Genomic DNA, 24,012 nt, shown 5'->3' with positions numbered 1-24,012 from the left:
TCACGTCAGAGATCAGAAGCGTATCTTGAAATGGTTGCAGGAAATACAGTGATAAAATGAGAGCATTTTGAAAAACAAAGGCAATCTATTTAAATGATATTATAAAAAGGACTCAACTGTACTGGAGAATTTTCTCTATGCTTTATGTTTTGGCCTTACTGATTTTTACTGCCAAAGTAATTTCATAGAACATGGATGGGCAGGAGGCATAAGTATGGTCAAGTGCTTTATGTCACCAGTTCAAAATGTATCCTCCTTTTCACCCACTTTTATATAACAGTTTTATCAACTGTACTCTGACCATGGAAATGATTTACTGGTTCTGAAGCTTTGAGAAAGGGAAGGTACAGGGAAAGGTGAATGAAGGGAGACATGCTATGCAATTCAGTTTTAATGATTCAATGCAAAAAACATGTATGATGTTCTATCTATGTTCCAGAAGCTGTGGAGCTCAGTGAAGAGCCAAAGATGAGTAAAACATAATCCCTGAGAACATTTATTTGTATACAACTGTTCATAGCAGAAAGCCTGTCAAAACACAATCTCACTTTGAGTACACAGAGCTAATATGATTAAAAGTTCACCATGGCCATGAAAAGGAAGCCTTCCAAATTTATTGGGATCTATTGAAAAATACTGATTGGGTATACTGTGGTTTAAAAACTTAGTAGAAACTACTCACTACTTAAATACTCTTGTTAAATTACAAAGAAGCCAGGTTTATACATTCAGTGAAGTCATGGAGTATTTGCTACCAAAGTGAATGATCTCCAACCTAGTATGAAACATTCTTTTGGGAAAAAACAGAAACCAAAAAACCCTAAATGTCACAAAGATTAAAAATCAAAGAGTCTCTGTTAGATTTTTATTTGAGTATCAAAAAGCTTCCAAATCTAGTCCTTAGTATTTTTATTAAAAGTGTTCATGAGAATACCATTAACTTAAGAGTTCTGCATATCTTATATAATGTTCTACTATCAACGGTACACTAAACAAATGTCTTAAATCTTCCTCTGATGGAAATGTCTTTCATCTCTATTGGGAACTTTCTCAGTCATGCATAGTTTATTTGAAATCCAAAGGTTCATTTGGTTCTGCTAGACTAAAATTAGATTACTAAAACTAGAATTTTATACTCACCCGACCCTCCTTTTGCCAAGTATTTGTTCTTTGCATAAAGGACAGAATCTAACATGGACTCAAAAAGAAGAAAATAGCCCTGTATAAAAAAAGAAAAAATGGATTTTAGAAAAGTGCAGTATCATCATATGCAGTTCAATTTAAATATCTGGCTAGTGTTTTAATGGAAAATATACTTTTAGTCTCTACCATATAATATTCTGCAAAGTTTGAAATTATTTTTTGCAGTAAATTCTCCACATAATAATTATTAGAAAATCAGGCCAGGGAATGGACTTGAGGACATGGGGAGGGGGAATGGTAAGCTGGGACAAAGTGAGAGAGTGGCATGGACATATATACACTACCAAATGTAAAACAGATAGCTAGTGGGAAGCAGCCACACACAGCACAGGGAAATCAGCTCAGTGCTTTGTGACCACCTAGAGGAGTGGGATAGGGAGGGTGGGAGGGAGACAGGGAGATGCAAGGGGGAGGAGATGTGGGTATATATGTATATGTATAGCTGATTCATTTTGTTATAAAGCAGAAACTAACACACCATTGTAAAGCAATTATACTCCAATAAAGATGTTAAAAAAAGAAAAGAAAAGAAAAGAAAATCAGGCCAGGGTACAAAGTGGATCCAGAACGTTTATTACAGCAGAATATACTGAACTTTCTCTACCTGTGCTTCCACTTTCTAGACTATTATTTCTTCCACATTAAAAGGAAACTTTCAGATAGAAATTGCTAATGTATCCTATAATTTCCTGGAATACTGCAATATTAATCTAGAGCAATAGTTCTTAACTAGATTTTGCCCCTGGGGGACATTTTTCATTGTCACAGCTGGGTGGGGGCAATGCTGATAAACGTCCTTCACTGACACAGGACGGCCCCCAAACAAAGAAATGTCTGATCCCAAATGTCCACAGAGCTAAGGCTGAGAAACTCTGGTCTGGAACACCTTTTCCCAAAATGTTTCCTGCCCAAAAACATTCTCTTTGAAGAGTTTTTTTTTTAAAAAAAAAAAAAAAGGAGGGGAGAGGTGAGAAAGACCAGATGCTGTATCATCCTCATATAGAGATTCATAATGCACATCAGCACATTAACAGTTCTGAGAAGTGTTATGGTAAAGAGGATGGTTGAACAAATTCTAAACAAGTATTACCCACTTTTTAACCAGAAATCTCTTTTTTTCTATTTAACATGTATCAACACCTTGCACAACTATGTTGTTTGAAATACATTTCATGAAACTCAGCCCCAGTGTGCTCCAGACTCTGGAGAACACTTGACTCCTCCACCAAGAAAGGCTAATCACAGCACAGATGAAAAGATAATCTGCCACTACTGGTGTCACAAACACAGTACATTCTAATAGTATGCTATACACTTTATTATAGAAATGATAAAGTAATCATGAGTGAGAGATCAATGCCAGTTTCTGTCAGTCTTCTTCTGGGGCCCATCCTCCAATAGCCCTGAGCAGCAGGGAAAGTCAAGTGTTCAGCACAGTGCTTAGCACATAATACACCCTATTATGGCTAAGCGTTAACCAATATGAATGTTACCCTCATGTCAGCATTCTAAATCAAAACTGTTCTCACTCATTTGTTCTGTGCACAAATAACTAAGAGGATCAATACACAACACAATGAACAAAACTGTTTTAAATGTTTCTCTAGCACAGGAAAAACCTTCAAACCCAGAATGGATAATCTTCCCAAGAGATTAATAGCAAATTTAAATTTACAGAAAATACAGCTCTAGTGCTTGAATCACTTATAAAGGAACCTAATTAAACTACTGCTAGCAACTCTATATTGGCATTTAGCTTCTCCCCACAACACACTAATCCACTGATAAGAAAATAATTGCCTACAAAAGACAGACTTAGCAACAAAACTCTTTTATTACTGTGTTTACATTCGGATAATTAAGGATTTGGTGGAAACTGCTTTCCTTGATAGAGCACTTCAGTAAAATGTCTAACTCTTATAAGTTAGTTCCTCATTAATATCATCTGTGTATTCAAAGCACAAGAGCCTTCTGGAATTCAACTAAGATATCTTTATCAATCTGACATAATTCATGCAGATCTATGCACACAGATGCTTATAAATAAGCATTTATCAGTTGATTAAAGTGAATTATAATTTTTGCCAAAAAAATTATTTGAAGAGGAGGCATCTATTTACCTAAGAGGAAAAGATCAGTTGGTAAAACATATTAGTAGGTTGGGAAAAAACGGTCCTTATTTGCAAGATTGTTGCATGTTAAAACATTAAAATAAAATAAAATCACATTTTCATATAAATTGAGTATTCATTATAGTCCAATCTTTTTTGGAAGGGGGCAAAAAGTATAGTGTGTTACTGATCTGGCACCATGTCAAACTGTTTCTAGTATTATTCTTTCAAAGTAGTTAGTTAAATCTAAGTATTTTCCCTCTGTAAGTTCAAACTCCATCTTACTTCCACATACTACAATCAAACCAAAAAAGTTTTTTCAATCCGTAACTGAAAGTAGCTCCTTCTAGCAACATGCTCATTTATTGCATTTAAGATAAAGTTATAATTAGCCATTCATCTGAGATTAAATAACCGTATTTTAAATCGGTACTATGGTCAATACCAATAGAACCAATTTAGAGGGTGGACTCTTAGATTTATATCCTAGAGGAGCTTCTTTCTCTATGTAACGTTGGGCAAGTTTACAAATGAAGAAACCGAGACTCAGTGACGTTAAGTGACAATAACAATGGTATTCTACACCATAGAGCTGTTATGAGAACTAAGTATGTTAATACATGTAAAAAGGTTTGGAACAGTAAATCTAATTAGTTTAACTAAAAAAAATTAAGAGCTACTTAAAAAATATATTTGTAAAGGCTAGTGAGAATTTTTAAATTACATTTAATAGAGAATGAAGGCTTACCAGATTGTCCAGAATTATATAATATTTAGTGAATGGTCCTATATTAAAATCCAGTCAGAACTAAAATTCTTTTTCCCCCCGCCCCAGGAGTCACTTTTTTTTTCAGACCAGCCAAAACTATACGCATTGTGTGCATACAAAAAAAAAAAGATAAAAATGAGAAAACTTTCTTTAAAATTAAGAAACAAAATTTTAAACCCAATTGAAATAATTTGATCAGGTTGGCCAAATTAGTGCCAATTCCAGCTTCAAGATTCTTCTTGTGAAGATAGAGAGATTTGTTTCGCTGGGCTAAAAAAGTTAATTTTACTTAATCTTCTGAACTTTAGTATTTATACTTAAGACTTTCCTATATGTCTGCTTCCATTTAAAATAATAAACACCAATAAGCACTTTTCCACATACCCCATAATGATCACCTTAGCTAAGATCAGAATCCTGATCAAACAATATTAGAGAGTTTCTAAGGTTCTAACTATTTAAACAATGTAATTTTCACATTAGAGAAATCAGTACTAGCAAGGTTAAGTGAGGTATTTTAGGTCACGTAGCTGGAAAAATAATACTGGACAATTTTCAGATCCCCTCATAAACACTGGTCTTAAGATTCAATTCCCAATGCTGCTAACTAAACTCAACAAGAGATAAGAGTGCAAATAAACAAAACAAAGATAATCATCCCCGGCAGCAAAAACATCCTTTCATAAATGCCATGTCTTTACTTCCCATTTTTTAGAGTCAGCCAACATTATGAAGTCAGAGAGTTTCTGAAAGCAAATAATCAAATGTTTTTGTTGATACATGTAAAGGATTTAGCAGAGTGCCTGGCACAGAGTTAACACATAAAACCTACAAAGGACCATTTTTTATAACTCTAATTTGGCAGAAGTCATCATATGGGGTCAGCTACTATGAGGCAGAATTGGGCTAAAATGGATTGAAGCAGAAGGCTAAAGCACGTCTTTCTTTTTTCGTCTTTTCCCATTCCATTTTTTTCTCCTTTTTCTCTCTTCATTGGTGTATAATTAAAAACAATACTTTATTTCTGATAATACCTTTTTTATTTCTGTAGCAAGATATTTCTTGTATATGACAAGGCTTCTGTTCTGTCAAAGCAGTTTCTAAACTTTATGTTAAAGAATAACTAAACTAGCAAATCAGTAGAAAAGCATTCCTTCAAAACAAGAATAGATTATACATATTCATATTTAGTCCATCTACTAAATATGCCACATTATGACTATGATTATGATTTTGGCCACGCCACGGGGCTTGTGGGATCTTAGTTCCCCTACCAGGGATCGAACCTGGGCCCTGGCAGTGAAAGTGCCAAGTCCTAACCACTGGACCCCGGGAATTCCCAAGCCACATTATTTATTACTCAATGAAGACTGACAATTTTACTGGTCATTTATTTCACTTAGTATCCAGATATCTGCTCAACTATTACCTCCTCAAAAGGGATTTTCTTAATGTCTCCACATAAAATATCTTCTTTTTCCCCCACCGAACTCTCTCTCTTTACCCTGCTTTGTACTCTATCATAGCACTTAAAATTGGTTATTTTAAAATGCTGTTTTGCTTTCTAAAATTAAAATTCTCAAATAATAATAGTGGTGAAAACTGTCAAAGTTCATAGTATTAAGTGTTCTTTTATGGAATATCTTATTTAATTCTTCCCTAAAGCACATGTTATTATTTCCATTTAACTAATGAGGAAATTAAGGCTTAGAAACGTTAAATAAGACTTAAAAAAAACAGCACACAGTCACAGAAACAGTTGAACAAGTCAGAATTTGGAACCTTGGTCTGCCTGACTACAGAGGTCAAGTTCTGAATAACTATTCTATGTTGCTTCTTAAATTGATTTACCTGATTGAAAATAAGACTTGGTATTTGTATTATATTATACTACATTTGTAATTAAGGACTCAAGTGTTCTGAAATAAGAAAATTCCCATAGAGCATATTAAACAAGATTAGAATTTACAATAGGTATCTGATTAATATTTCAGAGTGAAAGCTTATTTGGCAAGTGGCTGTTAGCCACCATTCACTGTGAAAAATATGACTTTAGAAAATCAATGAATATACTAGAATATATGTAGAAACAAAACTTAACATTTGTGAGATAAATGAAAATGTCTAGTTAAAAATATTAGCAGATGAAAAGTTTCATATATGGATTGCTTGCGGTTATTGTCCTTTCTCTCAACTTTCCACTTTGCTAAACTTCATTTTACTATAGGCTCCCTACGTGATAGAATAGGCTTTAATTTCCTGGGAATTGTCCTTGGTTCTGAACCAAGTCATTTATTACTGATATCAGAAGGCTTTGCTCCAAATGCCCTGCTCATCTGCAGTGTAATTCAGACTGTAATTTCACAGGCTGCTGCCTCACCTGTAGGGGTGCCATCTGGAAGAGAATTATACCCAATACTTCTCCCATGATGCTCATGGGGCACTTTTCTTCCCAAACTGACATTCACTTTTTAAAATTAAAATTTGCATTTACACTTCAAAAATTAATAACTACAAAAGTAACACACTGGATCAAATCTGGAACTAGAAGAACCATTAACATTATTCACTGAAATAGAAATAATGCCTATTATTATTTTAAAATGTCTGCTCATGGTATCTTCTTGGAATAGATAAATTAATGATAAAAGAAACCTGTGATACCTTCAGAATAAGGTGCTTCTCTTGACTAATTTTTTTTTCAGTTCAAATAACTGAATTACTGACACACGCTTAGGTAGAATTAACTGTTTAAAAAAGTGAGGCAAGGGGAAGGCAACAATAAAATGACGAGTTTATGTGTAGAAAGTCTAGTGACAAACAGTCAACAATCTGGATTTATTTAAAGATAAAAAATAAAGATTTATTTAAAAATATTTAAAGATTACTTCCAACAAATAAATAAACCTACGAAATCTAATCTCAAATTCTTAAGTACATTTCTGAAGCATAATAAATATTTGATGACTTCTTTTTCAATACTCCTCTCAATTCTATAAGATTTACTATAGATAGGATTTTATCCAATGTGACTGGGACTAGTAGTCAGTTAACTGAAAACAACATGTTTTAAGTAAAAACATACAAATGTAGATTTGTTTACCAATATTACCAATATCCACTTGCCAAGTGGAGAATCCTTCAATCCTGTAATTTCCACCCTCACTCCTAAGTCCTTCACGATTGTTTTAGTGCTTTATTTTACAACAATTTTTTTCTTACAATATTGTTCAATAGTTTATGTTAATATTAACTGATTTTTCATAAATAAGTAGGCAAACAAATACAGTAAGCTCTTGGTAAACAATACAATCCAACTGATAGGAGCAGAAGAGGAGCAGCACACTAAAGGTACCTCATTAGCCTAAGTGTTCAGGTAGCCATAGGAATCTAGCAGATGTTATACAAAAAGAATGCAAAGCGTCATTAATCTGGTGAATTAAACGCAGGTTGGTTAGGAAGCTTCAACTGTACATGCATGTGACAAAGTATACTGTCATGATGTCACCTTTTAAGGAAAAACTTCCTTGATGTCTCAGACTAGGTCAGGTGGCCTGTATAATATCATCTAAGTTGAGGTATGAGCTATTATCAATGCATAGAAATGAGAACTCTAAAACAGGGTTTCTTAACCTTGGCACTACCAACATTTTGGGCCAGATAATACTTCCTTGTAGGGGCTGTTCTGTCCACTGTAGGGTATTTAAGCAGCACTCTCCTCCAGTCCCCATCTCTCCTGAACTGCTGTAACCTAAAATGTTTCCAAGACATTTCCCATTACCCATATATCCCAGGGGGGCAAAATTAGACATGCTCCCTCCACTGCTGAGAATCACTGCTCTAGAGATATAACAAAAATAATTAGATAAGCATTTTCTCCTCATCTACAGTGCTCTCTGCTAGAAATGTACCAAACTTAAGATTTTACAGGATGTACCCGATCTTGTCTGATCTTAGAAGATTTAAAGGATGTAAAAGAACCTCTATTTACTTGTTATATTTATAATAGCCTTAGACATTGAACATCTAAACTGCAAAGTTTTTTCAGTGATTCCCAAGCCTGTGATTTGACTCTTTCACCTTAAAATGTGCTAATACTAACCATTTTATTTATCACAAATATGATAAGGACGTTACATGAGAATTTTAAAGTAATTATGTAAAATACTTTTGGGTAAGATACTTTCCTTACTGATAGCTCTACGGTAACCGAGACAGATTATATTACACTTTCACACACCTGGAAAAATGCAAGGTGTCCGATGATATCAAGCAACAAGAATATCTGTATCCTTTGCACTCATTTGCCATAAAATGGGTAAAAAAATAATGCTTTAAACATGAACACACAGACATCTTTGTTCAATGTTTTATGTATTTGGTTAAGATAAATTTCTTAAAGCAGAATTTCTGCATTAAAGGATATGCACATTTAAAATTTTGACCTGTGTCATAAAACTGCCCCATAGAAAGACTGTGACAATTTTTACTACCAGAACTACATGAGTGTACTAAAAACTTAAATGTAAATGGGGAAGGTATGAAGTTTTATACACACACACATATATATCTCCATGTTCTGGGCGGGGGAAAGTACTAACCATAAAGAAAAAGACTAATAAATTTGACATTAAAATTTAGAACCTCTGTTCATCAAAAGACATCAGAAGAATAAAAAATAAGTCACAGAGTTTGGAAAGATAACACACACATTTCCATCTCCAACAAGGAACAGTAATCAACAAGAAAAATGCGGGCAACCCAAAAGAAAAATGGGTTAAAAAATTATATACAGTTACGAGCCAGGAAATCACCAATAACCATATGCAGACATGCTGAACTTCATTAGTAATTCAAACACAATGAGACTACCAAATGATTATCAGATTGACAATAATTACAAAGTTATGCAATATCCAGTGTGGCAAACCTATGGGGCAATGAGGTAAAAATACTTCGATCCATCCCTCCTTCCCTTCCTATTCTTTTTATTTTTTGAAGTATAGTTGGTTTATACAAAGTGGTGTTAGTTTCAGGTGCACAGCAAAGTGATTCAGTTATACATACATACATGTATTTTTTTTTTCAGATTCTTTTCCATAGGTTATTAGAAGATATTGAATACAGTTCCCTGTGTAAACAGTAGGTCCCTGTTATATATATATTTATATTATATATAGTAGTGTGTATATGTTAATCCCAAACTCCCAATTTATCACCCCTCCTTCCCCTTTGGTAACCATAAATTTGTTTTCTATGGCTGTGAGTCTGTTTCAATTTTGTAAATAAGTTCATTTGTATCTTTTTTTTTTAGATTCCATATAAAAGTGATATCATATTTGTCTTTCTCTTACGTGAGTTAATATAATCTCTAGGTCCATCTATGTTGCTGCAAATGGCATTATTTCATTCTTCTGTATGACTAATATTCCACTGTATATATATGCTACATCTTCTTTATCCACTCACCTATCGATGAACTTTTAGGTTGCTTCCATGTCTTGGCTATTATAAATAGTGATGCTATGAACCCTTTGGTACACGTATCTTTCTGAATTAATTTTCTCCAGATATACACCCAGGAGTGGAATTGCTAGACCATATGGCAACTCTATTTTTAGTTTTCTAAGGAACCTTCATTCTGTTCTCCACAGTGGCTGTACCAATTTACATCCTCACCAACAGTGTAGAAGGATTCCTTTTTTCCCCACACCCTCTCCAGCATTTATTATTTGTAGACTTTTTGATGATGGCCATTCTGCTCGGTGTGAGGTAATACCTCATTGTAGTTTTGATTTGCATTTCTCAAATAATTAGTACTTTTTCATGTGCCTGTAGGCCATCTGCATTTCTTCTTTGGAGAAAGATACATTTGTATTTCTAAAACAATATTCCAATCCTGCACGGTGATTGAAAAAAATCATTAATTATAACTGGAAATTCTACTCTTAAAAATACAACTAAATTACTTGCTAGCACTTTTACTGATGAGAATTAATTAAGTTATACTTATATGTAACATGGTGGTCCTACAAAACTCGTAAATTATAGATGTTTGAGACTACAGGAAAGATGAACTCTATTAACAGTATGATTCAGGGCTTAAAGAACAAGATCTCATTCTGTTTCCTGCACCAATGCATTTTAGGAGCTCCTGATCCTCTACGTACAACATATAGGCCAGAAGAAAAAAAAGAACATCTAGTTAGATGCATCAGTAAGCTGGCTTTCACCTTGAGAACCATTTGCTAAAGCTAGTAAATAAACATGGAAAAACGGGAGATAAAACCCATGGTCCAGCCAAAGTGAGGAATATAAGACCCAAATAACAAAACAGAGACAACCAAATATATCTACAGAGTAAATGTAAATTTAAAATCTCACCTGCTGCCACCCTGCTCCCTCCCCGACAACCCAGTTTAGAACCTTGGCATTGGGTGGTCAAACACATACTCCCCTCCACCCCAACCCCGCCTCCAATAATTCTTAACATAAGCCAGTCCTCATGCAAATATACAATCTTAATTTACAATGTCTAGGTGGCAGGAAAAACCTCAGCAATTTAAAAGTGATTCTGCAACATACTCTGTTGTCAAGACTGTGAAAAAACAGGTATTCTCATTACTGTTGGTAAGAAAGCAGAATGGTAATAAGGTAAGTGCTGAGGAGAATTTGGCAAAAACTGTTAAGATTGCATATGCATATGCATTAACCCTTTGACCCATCAATCCCACTTCCAGGAAGATGAAATGAAATATGTACAAGAATGTTCAACATTAGCTGTAACAGCAAAAGAATGATAGAAATTTAAATGAGTGTTAGTTATATACATTATATTTATCTGTACAATGGAGTATTATATAGCCATAGAAAGGAATGAGGTGTATCTTTCTATAATGATACAGAGTGATGGCCAAGATATAATTTTAAATTTAAAAAGCAAAGCATAGAACAATGCATAGAGTATGTTAACTCTGCGTAACATAGGGTGAAAATATAAATATATACATATCTAATATCTTTTTAATAAACCAAAAGCTAAAAAAAAATTTTTTTAAGGTTATCTATTCACTAAGGGACAAAAGGAATGGAACCACATAAATGTTTTTGTAATTAAAACAAAATTAAACTAAAAAAGGAAAAAGAAGCAATTCCCCCAGATTGAAGAAAAAGTAAACAAATAAATGTGATTGTATGTCAAGTTCGTTACATAACCAGAGGAAAATAATTAATTCAAGTAACTTTGAAACACAGTATTTAGACTGTGTATTCCCATGAGATATACTCTAGGACAAAAGAAAATATAGAGGGATCATAAACTGCATTAGAAATCTTATTGTTAGTAGTAAAATTGATATAAAAAATTTAAAACTATTATAGGTAATCTATTATATGATAAAGTAAACAATTATTATTTTAAGAATTAATATTTTCTACATAGAAGAAAAAGAGATACAGTACAAAATTAAAGACTCTAAGTAAAAATCCCATAATCTTAAATTGGAAATATCAGTGTAAACTCATGGTTTTTTTAATATTAAAAAAAATAGCTATACCTGTCCACTAAGAACAACATACAACCAATGGCAGTACAGTAGCAATGAGCACTCCTAGAACCCAGACTGTGATCTCTATATATACCGTTTTCCAATGAAAGAACCAGGATTCTTTGATTCCATGTTTAGGCAGTATAAAATGACTGTAAAATATCTTATAGGACCAGAAAGTATAATCTGAAACATAAACATACTTATATTTTCTGTTTTTCATTATTATATTGAAGACAACTAGGAATTGTTAAAGGGATATAAGAGGCAAGTTCAAATGTCTGTCATTAGCTAAAAATAGGCCAGTGTGAACACCAAAAATAGTAATTACAATGGTTCAAAATACATCAAATATGTTAAAAGTCCATGAGTTCATAATGACACTAAAAACAAACCAAAAAAATCCCTTTAGAAAATGCTAGGGAAACAGTTCATTATTCTGAAAATGTTAAGTAGAAAATATACGGCATTTATCCCCTTTTTCCTATATAAACTATAGTTTATAACCAAATGTTTGATGAGAGTACTTACAGAATAACTTCACCTAACAAAGAATAAATGATATAATTAGAATATCACAATTTTATAACTTCTAATGAAATAATGAATCTAAGAAATCATTTTCAATGAATTCTAAAATCTTTAAGTCAAAGGCTGATAGGGAACTTTATAAGAAGTAGATTAGGCTGACAACTCCAAAAGCAATTATCAATCTCAATGTAACAGAGACAGCCAAACACTAAGAGTCCCTTGACTCAATACAATAGAAACCAATCACCACCATCACACATGAGGTGTTCTGGGGGGAAAAACCCCTTGAATTTGTTAATCCTCTATTTCTTGACCTTGTATTTCAAGTTTACAAGAAATACAAGGGATAGAAAAACATATTAAATGACACCATGAGGATGTAATCATCAAAATCCAGACCGTGGAAAATTCTACAGGAAAAATGGCCCAGTTTCTTCAAAGAATTGCATGATAAAAAAAAAAAGAGGAAGGTGAACCTACAGATTAAGAGATTTTAGATACCAAGATTTTGATACCAAGAGCATGATGCATAAAAATAAAAACATAATTTGTACCTCATCGATATTAAAAACTTTTGCTCTGCAAAAGGCTCTGTTAAGAGGACTAGTTACAAAGTGGGAGAAAATATTTGTAAACTACATATCCGATAAAAGAACTGGTAAAAAGAACTATCAAACTCAACACTGAAAAAATGTCCAATTAGAAAATGAACAAAAGATAGAAACACACAATTCACTGAAGAGGAGATACAGACAGCAAATAAATATATGAATAGATGTTTCACATCATAAGCCATTAGAGAAATGCAAATTAAAAGCACAGTGAGATATAACTACACATCAGTGGCTTAAATGAAAAAAATAGTGACAATAGGAAATGTTGGCAAGGATGTGGCGACACTGGATCACTTATACGTTGCTAGTAGGAATAGAAAATAGTACAGCCCCTCTGGAAAATAATTTGACAGTTTCTTATGGAACGAAACATACAATTACTATATGACTAGCAATTATACTCTTGGGCACTTCTCTGAAAGAAACGAAAACTTATGTTCACACAAAAATCTATACACAAATGTTCATAAAGCTTTATTTGTAACAGCCCCAAACTACTGGATGTCTTTCAAAAGACGAATGGTTAAACCAACTGTGGTACATCCACACCATAGAATAATACTCAGAAATAAGGAACAGACTATTGACACGAGTCATAATTTGGATGAATTTTCAGTGAATTATGATAAGTGAAAAAAGCCAGTCCCAAAAGGTCAGATACTGTATGATTCCATTTACACAGCATTTTTTTTTTTGATGTGGACCATTTTAAAAGTCTTTATTGAATTTGTTACAATATTGCTTCTGTTTTATGTTTTGGTGTTTTGGATGCCCAAGGCATAGGGGATCTTAGCTGCTGACCAGGGATCCAACCCCCAGCCCCTGCACTGGAAGGTGAAGGCTTAACCCCTGGAACGCCAGGGAAGTCTCCTACACAGCATTCTTGAAAAGACAAAATGAAAGAAACTGAGAAAAGATTAGTGTTTACCACAGGTCAAGGCTAGGATTGGACAAGGACAATAGGAGGGCTCCTTGTAGTGATGGAACTGTTCTGTATCTCAATGATATCAATATCAGTATCCTGGTTGTGCCATTGCATGATAGTTTTTCAAGATGTTATCATTGACAGAAACTGGGTATAAAAGTACAGGGAATCTCTGTGTAATTTTTTATAATTGTATGTGATAATCTACAATTATCTCAAAACCAAAAGCTTAATTAAAGATTTATGAGGGCTTCTCTGGTGGCGCTAGTGGCTTGACAATAGTCAAGACACGGAAACAACTCAAGTTCCCCCCACCAGATGACTAGCTGAAGATGTGATACACACACACACACACACACACACACACACACACACACACACAGAGGAATATTACTCAGCCACGAAAAGTAATGAAATACTGCCATTTACAGCAATGTGGATGGACCTAGAGAATTTTATGCTTAGTGAAATAAATCAGACAGAGAAAGCCAAATACTATATATCATTTATATGTGGAATCTAAAAATTAACACAATGAATGTATATGCAAAACAGAAACAGACTCACAGATATATGAAACATTACCAAAGGGGAGAGGGAAAGGGGAAGGGAAAAATTAGGGGTATGGGATTAACAGATACAAACTACCATATATAAAATACATAAGCAACAAGGATATGCTACACAGCATCTGAATCACACCCATTACCCTGTAATAACCTGTAACGGAATATAATCTGCAAAAATCCTGAATCACTATGCTGTACCCCTGAAACTAACAGAATACTGTAAGTCAACTATACTTCAATTGAAAAAACAAACCTAGAAGTAAAAAAAAAAAGGAAAGTAAAAAACAATGGATATGTTTAACAGATTAAAACTAACTTCAGAAAGAATTGGTGGACTGAACTGAAAAAAATTATCCAGAATGCAGTCCAGAAAGCCAAAACATTAGAAAATATGAAAAGGTGAGGAGGCATGGAAGATGGAGAAGTCTAATAAATATACAATGGTAAGTCTAGAAAGATTTATTAAACAAGATATGAAAAACTCAAACCATAAAGAAGTTTGATAAATTTGACACACAAAAATTAAGAATGTCTATTCATCAAATCATATCAAAAAAATAATGAACTGACAAGCCACACACTGCCAACAAACGTAATTGATAGAGAATAATGTATCTGTCAAGACAAGCTGGGTTACCCTGCATTAACAAACACCAACCAAATAATCACCTAAAACAAACAAACAAAAGGTTTATTTCTGGTATTACAGGTTGGCAAGAAGCACTGCTTATTATAATCACTAAGGGAGTCAGGCAAGTCATAGGGTCACATCTAACTTCAAAGGAGACAGAAAGATAAATTCTCCTATGTGCCCAGAAACAAGGAGAAGCAAAAGATATGAGAATAGCCCTAGGGCTTCCCTGGTGGCGCAGTGGTCGAGAGTCCGCCTGCCGATGCAGGGGACACGGGTTCGTGCCCCGATCCGGGAAGATCCCACATGCCGCAGAGTGGCTGGGACCGTGAGCCATGGCCGCTGAGCCTGCGCATCCGGAGCCTCCGCAACAGGAGAGGCCACAACAGTGAGAGGCCCGCGTACAGCAAAAAAAAAAAAAAAAAAAGAATAGCCCTACTAACACATTGGTAACTAGAATAAATAAGAAACTCTTTCAGAAAAATAATAAAAAGACAAAAATCCCAAATACAATGATAAGCAAAATAAATGAACAGAAATTTCATAGAAGACAATGCCAAAATGAGCTATAAGCTCATTTAAAACTGTTAGTTCTTACACATTTATATAACTGCACTCTAGAAATTCCCTCCCAAATTACATAAAGAAATGAGCAAAAATTAGCAATTAAAACCAGTCAATAATACTGTTTATCTTGAGAACATGTATGCAATGCATTGTATGTGCTTGGTTATATAAAAGGGTGAGATTTCTTCCTGTTTTTGTAATCTCTTAGTGGATTGCCAGTGATGCAAATCATATTCTGGTTTCATGTTTATTTAATAAAATAAAATTTATTTAAAATTGTGTTCCTTCTCTTTCAAAAAATATAGTCACGGGCTTCCCTGGTGGCGCTAGTGGTTGAGAGTCCGCCTGCCGATGCAGGGGACATGGGTTCGTGCCCTGGTCCGGGAAGATCCCACATGCCGCGGAGCGGCTGGGCCCGTGAGCCACGGCCGCTGAGCCTGCGCGTCTGGAGCCTGTGCTCCGCAAAGGGAGAGGCCACAGCAGTGAGAGGCCCGCGTACCGCAAAAAAAATAATAAAAATAAAATAAAAAATATATAGTCACAACACAACTGAACCAGAAAAGAGAAAATAACAGCAAAACTGACTTCCATAATAAGAAAAAAAAACATAAAATGTACATTCTTCAGGGGTTTTGTGGTTCTGCAATAAGAGGGTCCCTTACAGCACTTAGTTAAGCCTTAACACAAGAAGTACCAGTGCCTTTGTTTTTTTAATGGTAGATTAATTCTAAAATATGACAGTAGTTTGGTTTTTCTTTTAATAACAGCATTTCAGAAAAAAAGTAACACTTAGAACTATTTTTTTAAATTACTTAAATCACTACTTAGAAATATAAGCCTCAAATGCAAAATATTAGAAAATGAAAATCTGAAAATCAATGATCTAATAAGCTTCGATTTCAAGAAGCTAGAATAAAAGCAGCAAGTCAAACTAAAAGAGTAGAGGGAAATAATGTCAGAAATAAATAATAGAAAATAAATGTATGATAGAAAAAAATCAACAAAGCCAAAATTTGGGGTCTTTGAAAAGCGTATTAAATGATAAACCCTTAGCAAAACTGATCAAGACAAATCACATTTAATTTCTTAATGAAACAGAAATTTCATTAAGGGAACAGATTAAGCCTCGGGTTTATTCTTCCTTTTACTGGACAGAAGCACAAATTAATAAAAATAAGGTTGAAGACTGAATTCATGAAAAGGTCAGTTAACCTCACATTCATTCAACTTCAAAGCTGTAGTCCTGACTTTACATTGGGTATCTCCAAATAAATATTCTAGTATTAAAAAGGTATAGAGGAAAGAGAGTGAAAATGGAGCCAACCAAATCAATGTATACCCACCACTGAAAAATTTACTCAAAACAAGTAATGTATTGAGAGGTCAAGAAAGTCGTTAATAAGAACAGATCAACATTTAATGTTAACTAACTCCAGCTAAAATTTTCATTTCACCTAAATAAATAATTACTTCAGAGTCCTGTCACCTAAATTTTGCCAATTTGGAGGATCTATTAAAGAGAGTATGAAAGATCTATGCTAAAAGGGATGAAAAACTAAGAGGACAATTATCTCCATCAAGTCCTTTAAATCAGTTTCAAAAAGCAGTGTAAGTCATGGCTTCTTAAACTTGTCCCTTAAAGTATTTCTAATGGTTAAAGAGAATGAATTGGAATTCCCAAGGAATTAGGGAGTACCTTACTAAAATCAGCTCTGCAAGGGCTCAAAAAAGAAGGCAGGTGTTTTACTTTAAAAATCTGTAAGAATTTTGCATTCCACTCCATAAAAATACTAATAATGCCCCCCTTGAATCTTCACACAGATATAATTTGTTATTTCTCAAACACATGATTGGGGGTTCTCTAAATCCAGGTTGTGGAGCACTGGAGCAGGTATTATTTATTACAAATTGGTGGCATTCATATGATTACTCAAGGCTTGTGAATCAAATATCTGTCCTAAGATAATTCTTAAGTAGAACCACTTCATACTAATTATTATAGTAATTATGACTGAGACAACTGAGTTACATGAAACAATCCGAGTTTGTAATGAATGCCCATCTGTCTGCGAATGCAAACTGTTAAAATTTAGGAGCTTACTTTCACTCCCAGGTAGAGGTAAACAGTTTTACTGAAAAAAAAAATTTTTAATTGCTATACAATTTTGAGTTTGAAATAAAAATTAACAAATATTTCATGTTTTATGGCTAATATAGTGAAAAGTTTCTGTAAGGACAGTTGATACACACTCCTGAATAACTTATGCCCTTTACCTTCATAATTAGAATAATTGACAACTCATTGAGCAAACATTAAGCACAACTGGAATGCAACATGGATTATGGAGAGCCAAAAAGCAAATAAATCCAATTGAATCAATCACATATGATGCACTGAATCTCTTAGCAAATGCAACTTCCAGAAATGTGATGAAAGAGATATAAAACATCTAAAATATTATGTTTCAAAAGCAAAAAGTTACCCACAACACATAACTGCTTCAACATAAACAACTTTCCTTAAGGGACTAAACATTTTCACTTAAATTTGGTCTCAAGCACAGAAAAAAAACAGCATATATTTGAATATGATACATATTACTATACTTTTCTAACATACCTGCAATATAAAATAGCCTGAGATCCACTTAAACAATTTCTCAAAGGGTTAAATTTTCCCTACAGCTACCAAGATCCCACTATTACAAAACGGTCTCCTCTCTAGAGTAAGAAATAAAATGGCTGCAGAGTGTCATGTGAATTTTAATTTAAACAAACATTAAGATTAAATAAAGGGGAGGATGGGGAGTGGTTAAGAGTGCAGCTAAGAACAAATGTAAAGATTATAAAACTGAAATAATCATACATAAGAGGCCTATTTTTTTTTTGATAAATTTATTTGTTTTAATTTATTTTATTTTTGGCTGCGTTGCATCTTTGTTGCTGTGCGCGGGCTTTCTCTAGCTGCAGCGAGCAGGGGCTACTCTTCATTGCAGTGCGTGGGCTTCTCATTGCAGTGGCTCTTCTTGTTGCAGAGCACAGGCTCTACGCGCGTGGGCTTCCGTAGTTGTGGCTCGCGGGCTCTAGAGCGCAGGCTCAGTAGTTGTGGCACACGGGCTTAGCTGTTAGAAGGCATGTGGCATTTTCCCGGACCAGGGCTCAAACCCGTGTCCCCAGCTTTGGCAGGCAGATTCTTAACCACTGTGCCCACCATGGAAGCCCAAGAGGCCTGTTCTTAATTACATTTTTACTGTCTTTGTTTTCATTTTATTCTTAATTCAGATGTCAGCACATCTGTGAAAAAATCATGCTTATAAACCACAATTTTCCTTTCAGTGTTCAAATACAGTAACTATCTCTCTGTTAATATTTGGAGTACTCAAAAAAGTCCTACTGAATATGCATTTTATATTTTATGTAAAATAATTAGGTATTATCAGTACTACCTAAAATTTGTTTACAGAGCAGCAAACTGAGACTTTTTCTTGAAACATACATATAATACATTTTAATTCATATTAAGAAAAATATCAAAAATATCCCTAACCCCAGTAATCCACATCCCTCAGCTGATTATCATACTTCTTTGCACTCATCATAGGCAGAGTCAATTAGTAAATGCTAGCCATGGAAACAGAGGACCTTTTGCTCTTACAAAGGGCTAATAAGCCAAGGCAGAAGCCCCAAGAATGTTCTTCCCTCAAGTATTAATATTCTTTACTTCATGTATATTACCATTCCCAACTTTTATTTATTGCATAACCTACTCAAGCAGCTCACGCACTAGTTACAGATTGCTTAAAAGTTTGTGTAACTTTCAAAACTGAATGGCTAATTACTGAGGTCTTATTATGTGCCAGAATGTTTTATGACATTTACAGGTATTAATTCCATTTAATCCTCACAAAAACCCGGTGAAGTGGGTACTACTGTTATCATCATTTTATAGAAAAGGAAACTGACTCACAGAGAGGTTCAGTAACATGCCCAAAGTAACAAACCTAGGTGCGGCAAAACAGGGCCAAGAATTCAGGTGGTCTGACTTTGGAGCAATATTCTTAACTCTGTCACATGCTACATCCTTGCCTTCCTGTGATGTACAGAAAATTATAAATAAGATCGTGTATGTGGCCAGTGAGTTTCTATCTGGGAAATTTCTCTTATGATGTATATTCCGCCATCATTTACTAATGCTGATCCCTTTCACAGAATATGACCATACCAAGTAAATCCTGGTTCCCAGTCTTAAGAGAATCGAAAAAGGTACATGAACAATTAATTCTAATACACTGTAAAAGTGTATAATAGAAGCTTAAACTAAACTGCAAAAGAAAGGAGAAAAGAGATTCTATATGTGATCAAGGGGCAAAAAGGGAAAGCTGCATAAGGGAGGAGATGTCTGAGATGAGTCTTCCAGAACTACTAGCAGTTTGCCAGACAGGGAAGGTAAAACACACTAAAAGAAATAAGGCAGTTTGCTAACACATATTTTGCTCTCACTAATCATCAGTATCTTCCATTAAGGGGCAAACTATTTCTGCCAAAAACACACTAATAATAACGTGACTTTAGAAATAGAAACAAAAGACTTTAAAACAACAGTAATCTTTGTTATCAAAGGAACATTTTTTTCAGTTAATTTTACGTAACACTGTATTTTTGATTTTTAACCTTTGTTATTTTTCACTATTATATTTTTAAAGATTTATTATTTATTTATTTTATTTTATTTTTGGCTGCATTGGGTCTTAGTTGTGGCACGCGGGATCTTTCGTTGCGGTGTGCGGGGGCTTCTCTCTAGTTGTGGTGTGCAGGTTTTCTCTTCTCTAGTTGTGGCACGCAGGCTCCAGGGCACGTGGGCTCCAGGGCACGTGGGCTCTGTAGTTTGAGGCACGCAGACTCTCTAGTTGAGGCACATGAGCTCAGTAGTTGTGGCACGTGGGCTTAGTTGCCCCGCGGCATGTGGGATCTCAGTTCCCTGACCAGGGATCGAACCCGTGTCCCCAGCATTGAAAGGTGGACTCTTTACCACTGGACCGCCAGGAAAGTCCCTGTTATTGATTATTATTTATTGAGTTTAAAAAATATACCAAAAATCTGGCAGTAAAAAGATGTCTTTTACTCTGACGGACCAACAGAAAAATAAGAAAAGCAAGAAAAAAAATGGCAAGAGGTATAGAGTTGAGGGAAAGTTATGTCTTACATTTCCTTATCTTGAACCACTGGACATATGAGATGATGTCTACTTTTAAATAGACAAAACAATACATACTAGACATGTACAGTTTTATTTTGCTTAAAATTTTAAGAGTAATAAATATAAAAGAGGAAAAATAGAAGAGTTTAAAAAAATCCTTAAATTTAGGTCATAAGCTATGGACAGGAAAGGCAAAAACACACCTGTACAACCGAAAATTTGTGTTGTTAATTAATCTCCTATACTTTCCCTAACTCTAAGATTAATTCAACTTATCTAATTTACTGAACTACTTACATAATTATTATTATATCATTTAAGGCAAGAAAGACCGGGAAAGGCCACCTAATCCTTGTGGCAGTTGTCTGAAATGGCATGGTTTCACTGCCAGACCAAACTAAAACCAACAAAGACATTTCAACACGCACCAGTTGAAAATGTGACCTATGACAGGCTTCATGGCCCAGTTTCTGGACTGTTGATAAACCAAATCACAAGTCATGTTTCTAAGTGATAAAAGCTATAAAATCCTGAAAAACTATTTACAAACAATAAAGAATATTAAATATGAACAAAGAATACCCCATCATTGTGGGTGTGGGCCGGTGCATGCATGCACTATACAGACACACTTGTGTTAGTGAAAATGGGATGGGAAAGGTGACAAAATTTTAGGTCACTTCTGTGAAGAGCAAGCCTAGACAGAAAAATTACAAAGGACTTTAGACAACCTGAATGTATATTATAAGTGATAAGGACAATGTAAATTCACCTAATGTATTATTTTCCTGATGGTCCTGATGACAGAAAATTAACATGTCCAAACAAGAATCACCTCTGGCAGTTGTATCATGCAATTCCAGGATCTTATGTATCTATTTGTAAGGAGGTCATGCTGAAAACTTAGACAGAAAAGAGCAACATCAAATGAGTCAGTCTGGCTTTACTGGCTCACAGGACAAGAATTAGGGATGCTTACTTTGAAGTTTTATTAGGTGATCAGAAATGGGAAGTCATAAAGAATGGTTCTGTTGGTAAGTAAAATGTAAAAAATGAGAACAGATACTCATAGGCATGAAAATTAACATCCTATAGAAATTAAACTCTTTTTATTTAAATTATAACAATTTTATCAAATAGAAATTTCATTCAATAAAAATGAAAATGTAAAATTAAATGCAAATCTAAATGTAGAAATGCATAAATCTAAGAGAAAAGTGATAGTTTATTAAATTAACATGCTAACAGCAATGATTTGGCTTTTAAAATTACATTCTTTTCTAAGAACATCTTCCAAAATAAAAGCAAAGTTCATGGACAGCTGTAGACAAAAAACATATCTAGATTAAGCCATGGATCAGTTAGTGGACCATAGTAGAAGAAAACAGATGTACGTCTCTGCAATATATGATGCCTACATTGCTATACTGGATTACACGTCCATTAAACATCTGTGTTCAATACTGCAGGGTATTTTCTTTTTTCGGCCCTTCCTTGTTGAAAATACTTTTAAAAAGAGAAAAAAGTCTATGCTATAGCTTGAACTTGGATTATTCTAGATTTTTGCATCCTGACTGATGTAAAAAAAAAAAAATCAAAGACAGAGGATTCTATGCAAGGTATTTTAATTTTAAATGCTGCTTCATGAAAATGTGGCTTTAAAATAAATTTAGAATAGTCAGTTGTTTGCCACTTGCCCATTGTTTAAGCCAAAGTAGGAATATCTGAAAAAAATCTTGAATATATTTTAGGAAGCATACCTTCTCCTTGTTTAATTATGTAATTAGAATTTTCCAGCTTCTCAGCTCAGAAATCCGAATAGAAGTACCAAAGTTAGGAGGGGACTTACTTATAGAAGATACTATACATGATACTGCCAAGCCACAAAGATGATTTGGTAACTGTCATAAATTACAGTGTCTAATGCTCCACCTAACACGTTTAACACAATCTGCTAGACTCCAACCTCATTGATGCTTACAAGGAAAGGCAGATAGTAAGATAATGCACACTCTTAAGTTATACCTTTGTGAAGAGGAAGAAAGAAAGTTCTTAGTTACCACTTCCTGGACACACATATTTGTTTCCCTTACTGAAGGGTTTCTGAAAGCACCTTGGTTCCAAACAACTGACCCCTTTCATCTCAGGTTCCAGTGACTCAGTATTGTTTCTGTGACACTGCCTTCCCGATAAAGGCAGAGATCATGCCTGACTAATCTTCCAAAATGAAAGGTGTCCTTTACATCAATTAGAGTCTAACTACAAGAGTTAGAGGAACAAAACGAAAAAGCACTGCTACAAGAGCCCAGGGCTAGGATCGCACAGTGGATGCTGGAATTATGACAAGTGGGAATTGGAGCCACAAAAGAAACAGCTTCTGTCAGCAACACCACTAGAGACAAAAGAGAAGTAGAGAAATGCCCTGTCTTCTCCCTTCCATAAATCTCCCATTAGTGTTTGCCATTAGATTCCCCAAACCCAATAGAAGTCGGCTGCCACAGGAGCCTAGGAAAAGCCACCTGCAGCGGTAGCCCTTCTCCAATCAGACAGAAGAAAAAAGAAGGATGTCAAATGGATCTGAGGGCAAAATAAGCCCAAGACCAGCATACCTTCCAGTAAAGTTCACATCATAATTGTAACAATCTCATAATTTCACTCAAACTAGCTAAGTTATCATTTATTATTATACCAACTGGCTCTAAGATTTCAATTGCATATTAATATTTCTAGACCACATTTCAAGTTCTGAAATGAAAATTCCTAGAACATCACTACCCAGAAGGATAAGTCTGCTAGGCAGGGCAAGAACTACCCAGCTAGTTAACTGAGGTGACAGCAAGTTTAGTGAAGTCTATCTTTTAGTTTGCTTCAAGTGTAATTCGGGTTAATTTTAAAGATGCATTTTCCAAGAAAAATAAAATGGTCCCTAGAGAAATGAGGATTATGTCAGCCAACATTTAGTATAAACTACTTAAAGTTGTTGCCAAGCAGGTGCCTCAAATGTACTTTCTCCAAAACACCTTTTTGTAGTCTTTAAAAAGATGCTGAATTTTTAATTATACTAAATTCATTCCTTCTCACTCAATTCATAAGGGAAATCAGGGTGCTGATACAAATTATTTGGCATAAGAAGAATAATGATATTGTGATCAAGAATTGTTAAAAGTCAAGCCTAGCATGAAAAAATCAACACACTGTTTCACATGCAAAATAGTAACTGCCAACAACAGTGACTGTCACTGGCTCTAAATTAAAACCACTACATTAAAACTGAACATTTCAAAAGCTCCCTGAAGTCAGTGCAATTTTGCTAGAATTATTATTTTCTATGTTTATTCAAAATTTATA

The 24,012-nt window shown here is 34.5% G+C and overlaps 1 protein-coding gene across 2 annotated transcripts in view; it reads right to left on the bottom strand.

Moving 5' to 3' along the window:
- PRMT3 (protein arginine methyltransferase 3) overlaps positions 1-24,012 on the bottom strand; it is a 136,071-nt gene that overhangs the window by 60,550 nt on the left and 51,509 nt on the right. For both annotated transcript variants that reach the window (XM_060018608.1, XM_060018609.1), the window contains one exon: positions 1,141-1,219. In XM_060018608.1, coding sequence (XP_059874591.1) covers positions 1,141-1,219 — 79 coding nt within the window. The remainder of the gene's footprint in view (positions 1-1,140; positions 1,220-24,012) is intronic.

Source organism: Delphinus delphis, chromosome 8 (assembly GCF_949987515.2).
Source record: "Delphinus delphis chromosome 8, mDelDel1.2, whole genome shotgun sequence".
NCBI classification, from domain to species: Eukaryota; Metazoa; Chordata; class Mammalia; order Artiodactyla; family Delphinidae; genus Delphinus; species Delphinus delphis.
Note: the sequence above shows the minus strand (reverse complement) of the source record. Positions and strands in the feature narration are given on the sequence as shown.